Raw genomic sequence first — 8,051 nt, forward strand, 5'->3', positions numbered from 1 at the left:
ATATATATAAATAAAATAAGACATCAAATAATGAAAGAGACTTTCATAGAGGTAACACTTCTGTTTCTGAGAGACAGGATGTGCAATTTTTTACAGAACTGTACCATTTTAGAGTCTCTCTCTCTCTCTCTATATCTATATCTATATATATAAAAAATCTTAGGGCTGTCGATAAATTGCAGTTAACTCACGTGATTAACTCAAAAATATTAATCACGATTTAAAAAATTAATCGCGATTAATCGCAGTTTTAATCTTACTGCTAAACAGAATACCAATTGAAATGTATTAAATATTTTGTATGTTTTTCTACATTTTCATATATATTGTATTCTGTGTTGTAACTGAAATCAAAGTGTATATTTTTGATTATAAATATTTGACTGTAAAAATGATTCACCTCATACATATACTGTAGTGCAATGGTGCAATCTTTTTGTCATAAAAGTGCAACTTACAAATGTCTTTTTTTTTTTTGGTTACACAACTGCACTTAAAAACAAAACAATGTAAAACTTCAGAGCCTACAAGTCCACTCAGTCCGATTTCTTGTTCAGCCAATTGCTAAGACAAACAAGTTTGTTTACATTTACAGGAGATAATGCTGCCCATTTCTTATTTACAATGTCATTAGAAAATGAGAACAAGGCATTTGCATGACACTTTTGTAGCCGGCATTGCAAGGTATTTATATGCTAAACATTCATATGCCCCTTCATGCTCTGGCCACCATTCCAGAGGACATGCTTCCATGCTGATGCCGCTCGTCAAAAGAAATGTGTTAATTAAATTTTGTGACTGAATGCCCTGGGGGAGAATTGTATGTCCCCTGCTCTGTTTTACCCGCATTCTGCCATATACTTCATGTTATAGCAGTCTCGGATGATGACCCAGCACATGTTCATTTTAAGAACACTTTCACTGCAGATTTGACAAAACGCAAAGGTACCAATGTGAGATTTCTAAAGATAGCTACAGCACTCGACCCAAGGGTTAAGAATCTGAAATGCCTTCCAAAATCTGAGAGGGACAGGGTGTGGAACATGCTTTCAGAAGTCTTAAAAGAGCAACACTCCGATGCGGAAACTACAGAACCCGAACCACCAAAAAAGAAAATCAACCTTCTGCTGGTGGCATCTGACTCAGATAATGAAAATGAACATGCGTCGGTCTGCACTGCTTTGGATTGTTATCGAGCAGAACCTGTCATCAGCATGGACACATGTCCCCTGGAATGGTGGTTGAAGCATGAAGGGACATATGAATCTTTAGCGCATGTGGCACATAAATATCTTGCAATGCTGGCTACAACAGTGCCATGAGAACGCCTGTTCTCACTTTCACGTGATACTGTAAACAAGAAGCAGACAGCATTATCTCCTGCAAATGTAAACAAATGTGTTTGAGCAATTGGCTGAACAATAAGTAGGACTGAATGGACTTGCAGGCTCTAAAATTTTACATTTTTATTTTTGAATGCAGTTTTTTGTACATAATTCTACATTTGTAAGCTCAACTTTCATGATAGAGATTGCACTACAGTACTTGTATTAGGTGAACTGAAAAATACTATTTTTTGTTTTTTACAGTGCAAATACTTGTAATCAAAAATAAATATAAAGTGAGCACTGTATACTTTGTATTCTGTGTTGTAATTGAAATCAATATATTTGAAAATATAGAAAACATCCAAAATATTTAAATAAATGATATTCTATTATTTTTTAATCACGCGATTAATCACTATTATTTTTTAAATTGCTTGACAGCCCTAAAATATATATATATATTTGATTTCCCAGAGGAATGCTTCAGAGAGTAAAACATGCCACATTTATGTACAGTAGTTTACAAATGTCCCCAACCTTCTTGAGAACTGAAACTATGCATGTGTAGGCATCAGTCTGGGATCAGAAAAGAAATGTTGGTAACTTGAACCAAGCACAGGATTTTTAAAGAAAACTCTGGGGGAGGCATTTGTTCTTGGTTTTCTTTTATACATAGTAAAAGAATAAAACGTGATCCTGCATTTACCCACTCATTTTCTAGTCAGGCAAAACCTACAGTGATTTCAAAGGGTATTTTGCCTGCACAAGGAGTGTAAGATCTGGCCTAGAGATAGAACAGGGAGGCTTTGTCTTCACTAAGAAAAAACGTGATTTGTTATGGATTTTTACACATGTAAAAAACCAAAATTTCAATACGTGTTAGCTCACTGAGGTGACACCAAAACTCCTACTTATTAAAATTGTAACAGTCTTGTCTACCGTAGGATTTTAATGTGTGTTAATGTGTAAAAATACACCCCTCTTCCTACTGGGGATGTGGCTTTTTGATGAAATTCACCCCCGTGCAAAGATCTAGCAGCTCTAAGCCTATGCAGCAGTTAAATCCACAAAATATGGCTTTGATGGTGCCTAGGCCTTCTGCTGGCCCTCTGTGGAGGGTTGTATTTCACCTTTTAAAAGGGAGCACCTGAGTACTGCAGAAAGTCACCCAGAGATCGATAATTTTTCCTTTAAAAGCAATGTGTGTGTTATGGTGATGGTCATTACAGTTTTCATTCTACTAATAAAATTGTATTTTGAAAATTAACTTACTCAAATTTTTCAGCTTCCAAGAAGATTCTTTATACTGGTGTGAGCCTTTAAGTTTAGCTTTGCATATGAATCTCCTTCCATTGTCCTCAACTCCAAGATGTAATATTAAACTACTGGTGCAGAAGAAAAGTCCATCTGGCCCACTTGTCACATCACTAATGAAGGGTTCCTCTGGCACTTCATCACCATCTTTATACCAAGCCAAATCAATTGTTTCAGGGAAAAAAGAATGAATTCTGCAAGTCAAAGTTATAGGCTCATCTGGTCTTGGCACATCGGTAGAACACAGGATTGGATCCAACACTGGCACGGCTAGAAAGGAAAACAATGAGATTTGCGCATTTAACAAGAGTCAGCTTTTTAAAATGTGATGATCAGCACATGACCAGTTCTGTAAGGTACTGAATACCATCTGCTCCCATAGAAATCAATAGGATTTGGGGGTGCTGAGCATCTTGCAGAAGATCTTATGTCTAAATTCTTCTACCACATCCATCTCATTTGCTATCTTAAGACTTAGCACTCAATATACATGTGTCATAATTCACTCAGATAAAATATTTTACAGTAGGCCAAATAAAATACTGAGCTCAGGTACACCTAAAGGTGAACTTAAAAGATCAAAATCACAAAATAAAAGGTTAAATTCAAGCTTCTCTCTCTGCAGACGTCTACATGTGTTTGCAAGTGAGATTTTCTGATGTTTATTCAGGAAAAATATCTACCCCACTGCCCACAAGAATCCCTTTGGATATCTATCAATATTATATACTGAACAGAAAGCAGACATTACATACTGCTACCTCTAACTTTAGGCAGAAAGTTGCTTCATTAATGCATTGTATGTAGAGCTACACACTAATACAACTGTTCTACTAAGCAGTCAGTCAGTTTGAGAAAGCACATGACTAGCTGTCATCTCAGTTCTAGACACAATATATAAATTTCAGGAGCAGATACAAAAGATTGATTAACCTGTAAAGAGCTTGAAATCAAGAATGCACTGTCAATGTCCATGGGAAGAAATAATTCTCAATCTACATGTAACTGTTGCCATTCCAACACTGAAAATGTGATGCCAAGACAACAAATCTATCTTAAGCAGCTAAACTCAACCATGTTGTCAATGACACAGTAGAAAAGTTCTGTGCTATGGGGTCAAGTTCAATATACAGTTAGTCCCTGGTTTTAAATGAGAGTTGGTAGATCTGGATCCTATTCCAATTAAGGAAGCCCCTTTAATTTTAACATGCCACAGGCCAGCGTGCTAGCAAGGCATACTTCACAGCGTCTGTAATTGCTTCTTGACTCTATGTATATCTCAAGTTTAACCTTTAAGTTCTCTAATGCAAAATCTAATTGATACTTTCTGAATACTTAAAAGGGTCTGTTATTCACAAGTATCCATGTCCAAGCATTCCAAATGAAAACTAGGGAAACACCTTGTGACTTTACTAGTTCTTGGAAAAATATGAGAAGATATCTAAAAATTCAGTACTGAGATACTAACATTACCACATAGATAGGACATAATATGTTACCAACAGCAATGCCAAGTAAGGGTAAGTAAAGCCAAAGATCTTCAAGCAAAGGGAATCTGGGGCAAAGTGAATAGTTCTTATAACCTCCGAGACAAAGAGGACCCAGCCTCAAAATGCCATGAATGGAAAAACCCAAGGTTAAATGCTGCCTGAATTTCCCATCAGATGGCTTTGCAATGTGGAGCTAATATTCATTTTGAGAAGAAATATTTTATTGTAATGCCAGCTATGAACCTGTCAACAATAAAATTGTCAACAAAAATAATTACAAAATTATTCAAGATAGCCAAGTCCAAAGCTGACTGCGAAGAGTTACAGGGGGATCTCAAAAAACTACGTCACTGGATGAAAAAATGGCAGATGATATTCAACATTGAAAAGTGCAAAGTAATGCATGTTGTAAAAAATGATAGGGTCTAAACTAACTCTTACCACTGAATACAGAGATCTTTGAGTCATCATGGATAGCTCGCTGAAAACTTCAGCTCCACACAGCAGTGATCAAAAAAGCTAACAGAATGTTAGGAACTACCAGGAAAGGGATAGCACATAAGACAGAAAATATCATAATGCCACTATATTGATCTATATTGTGCCTGCACCTTAAATACTGTGTCCAGTTCTGGTTGCCCCATCTCAAAAAGGATACAGTGGAACTGGAAAAAGTTCAGAGAATGGCAACAAAGATTATCAGAGGCATGGAACATCTTCCACACAAGGAGAGACTAAAAAGATTAGGGCTGTTCAGCTTCAAAAAGAGACAATTAAGGGGGAATATGATAGAGGTCTATACAATGTTGAAGGGTGTTGAAAAAATGAACAGGAAAGTGTTATTTACCCTTTCCCACAATACAAAAACCAGGGGTCACCCCATGAAATTAATAGTCAGCAAGTTTAATACATGCAAGAGGAAGTACTGTTTCAGTCAACACATGGTTTACCTGTGGAACTCACTAGTATGGGATGCTGTGATGGCCAAAAAGTATAACTGTGTTCAAAAAAGAACTAGTTAAGTTCACGGAGAGTAGGTCCATTAATGACTACTAGCCAAGATGGTCAGAGACATAACCCCATGTCCTGGGTGTGCCTAAACATCTGACTGCGTGGGAGGGGAAGACAGGTGGATCACTCCAGTATTGCCCTGTTCTGTACACTCCCCCTGAAGCTCTGGAACTGGCCACTGTTGGAGACAGGATACTGAGCTGGATTAACCATTGGTCTGACTCAGTATGGTGCAGTTCTTACGTTCTTAATTCAGACAGTGACTGAACTTGAAGAAACTAAAGTTTGCGTACTGCAAAGCACTTTGCTTACCTATGACCTTCAATTCTGTTATTGCCATAGCAGGACGTTGCTGAAGGGCCTCGTGTATAATTTCAAGAGAAATCTCTGCCTTGTTTAGCTCATGCACGTTTGGAGATATACGAATGATGCATGGAACTTCAAAAGTGCCATTATCTAGTGACTTCAAGTATATCTGAAACTGAAAATTCTTTGACGTAGACAGGAGAGCAGCACTTTCCTCATCTCGTTGGATGTCATCCTTTTCACTGTTCCAATAGTAAATTGTCTCCTTTTGTTCTTGTTGATACTTTTTCAAAAAAAAAGCTACAGTTATAGGTTTTGGACGAAAGCCGGAAAATTGACAATACAAAGAAGTGTCTTCTAAATGCTTCATTTCCACATTCCCTATGAATGCCATTATTGTTGGTGGAACTGCAATAAAATATATAAGTTAGTTGCACGATGCACCATGTTGTGAAGAATGACAAACTAAAAAGTGAAGTGCAATTTTTCTACCTCTACTGTATAAAAGTTACACTGTATTTCTATATGCTAAAGCATTGTGCTTACCAACATGAACTATCTTTACCAATGCTGTATTTTTTTAATATACCATATGCTTGAATTCCCTTGATTCAAATGCCCCAATTGTTGTTTCTTCTCCACAGTCCTTGGCAGATAAGTGACTATATGGTCAGATACATATAGTCCTCAAATTTTCAGTCTTTCACATGAATCTTTCTCAATAAAGGGGTGATCTGAGCAAGGGTTTCATCTCCCTTTTTATGTATCAGTATTTTTTCTGTACAGTTAGTACTAAAAAAATAGATCATATTGTTAAAAGTTATCACTTTAAGTTAGTTCCAGTTACTACTGATGCTGTGTTCGTATGGAAGAATTCAGAATGACACTCTCACCTACTAAACCAAAAAAAGGAAACTTTAAGAGCAAATCCTTTTGTGACAGTATATGAAAGCAGAGCATTTCTTACCAAGCCTGTCACTTCTCCTATTTAATACCTATCATGTTCCAATTTGTTTAAAATGTTCTAGTAAAATACAAAATGATCCCTAATTTTTTCCCAAAGGGCTTCAGAGGCATCTGAAGGATTCAGTGAAAATGGGGGGCTGGATAAGCAGGGGAACAAAAGCAATGGTGTGTACTGCTTTTGGGACATTTGACTAACCTTCATTTAACTGATGGGCAGCTAAAGAGCATGGTGAAGTACTGATTCTTGTTAGTTTGTCCACTAGTGTTAGCACTTGTGAATATTTGAATTCTAAATCTATTAGTTTCCATTAATATATCATTAGCACAGTGCACTTTTAAAACTACTTACTTTTCTTAAAACACTTATCGTACACGAAAACTCCCAAACCGAGCACAATAATACAGGCTATTATTGTTCCAATGACCGCTCCAATTAAAATGCTTGAATCGGACCTGGGGGCTGTGAATGGAAAAAAAAATCTGATAATTCTAAACTTGCTTAAATCAAAGAATTTAGTGAAACATATCTACTCCTTCATTTCCTTGTTGAATATTTGAAATGTCACAGAAAAGTTAATGTAGGCCTAAAATTATTACCCATTGAACTACTAAAGAGACCAGAGAATAACTGCCAGGTATGTTTTGTTGTATCAGATCAGAGCTTCCAAAGGCCATAATAAGAGACCACTAAGAGTACTGAAACGCCCACTTAAAACATTACATATTTGCAAACCTTCAAGAATGAAGACCACAAAAATGTGTTGCAATGTATTGTAGAGTCAAAACCAGCCTTTTGTTAAAGACAAATCTTGATCAACTCAGTGAGCTCAGAGAGGCACCAAAATGTTGTTAGCCCGACCTACCACCAAAAATACACACCACTAAGATGGTACACCTGGAACAGCTCTGATATCCAAAGGTGTCAGTGGCACCAACATATTTCAACCTCTTCTTTTTGTAGACTGGCTCTCCTTGGCTGCTCTGCCACTCCTCCCACTCCATAGTTGTTTCTTTGAGTGTCATTGCATGGCCAGTTCTCCTGCCCTGCTGTCTATCTCAAATGACACCTGGTATCACTGCACCCCAGGGATAGCAAAAGGTTGACATGGTTTAAATTCCTTCAAAAGAGGTCTAGACACAGCATTTTGGAACACATGACATATCAAAAGAAAAGAGATAAGACCCTAAAGGGGATGGATACCTGTGACAGTCAAGATGCTATTGAGAAGTAACTCGGCAGGAAATGTTTTGTGACTCACAATACAGCTATAGACATTTCCATTATCTTGCAAAGACGGTTGCAGCCTTAATTTACTAGTGACATTAAATGTGCCGTCTTCATTTTCTACAGAGGCTCCTGTGCAGATATCCTCTGCTGCTACGCTACTGTCCTGGTTATTCTTTGAAATCTTCATCCACTTAATGTCAACCAAATTTGGATAGAACTTATTGACTTCACATGACAGAGTCTTCTCCTTGTCACTTTCTATTGTAACTTCTTTTGGTGACAGGCTGACAGTTGGTTGAGCTGTATGGGAAAAAAAAGTTAGAGTACGTTAGATTATAATCATAGCTATGGTGACACTTTAATAATGTTAGTTTTGTTTCAGAGTAGCAGCCGTGTTAGTCTGTATCC

The 8,051-nt window shown here is 37.1% G+C and overlaps 1 protein-coding gene across 1 annotated transcript; it reads right to left on the minus strand.

Moving 5' to 3' along the window:
- Nucleotides 1-1,755: 1,755 nt before the first annotated feature.
- On the minus strand, nucleotides 1,756-7,943 carry LOC113408540 (the record flags this gene model as incomplete). Its single annotated transcript, XM_026661847.2, has 4 exons — nucleotides 1,756-2,912; nucleotides 5,456-5,857; nucleotides 6,765-6,875; nucleotides 7,617-7,943. Coding segments are annotated over 4 exons (1,184 nt in total), but the record flags the coding sequence as incomplete, so codon positions are not given.
- Nucleotides 7,944-8,051: the final 108 nt, after the last annotated feature.

This window comes from Terrapene carolina, unplaced genomic scaffold, assembly GCF_002925995.2.
Source record: "Terrapene carolina triunguis isolate 2854851 unplaced genomic scaffold, T_m_triunguis-2.0 Scaffold17982, whole genome shotgun sequence".
Lineage (NCBI taxonomy): Eukaryota > Metazoa > Chordata > Testudines > Emydidae > Terrapene > Terrapene triunguis.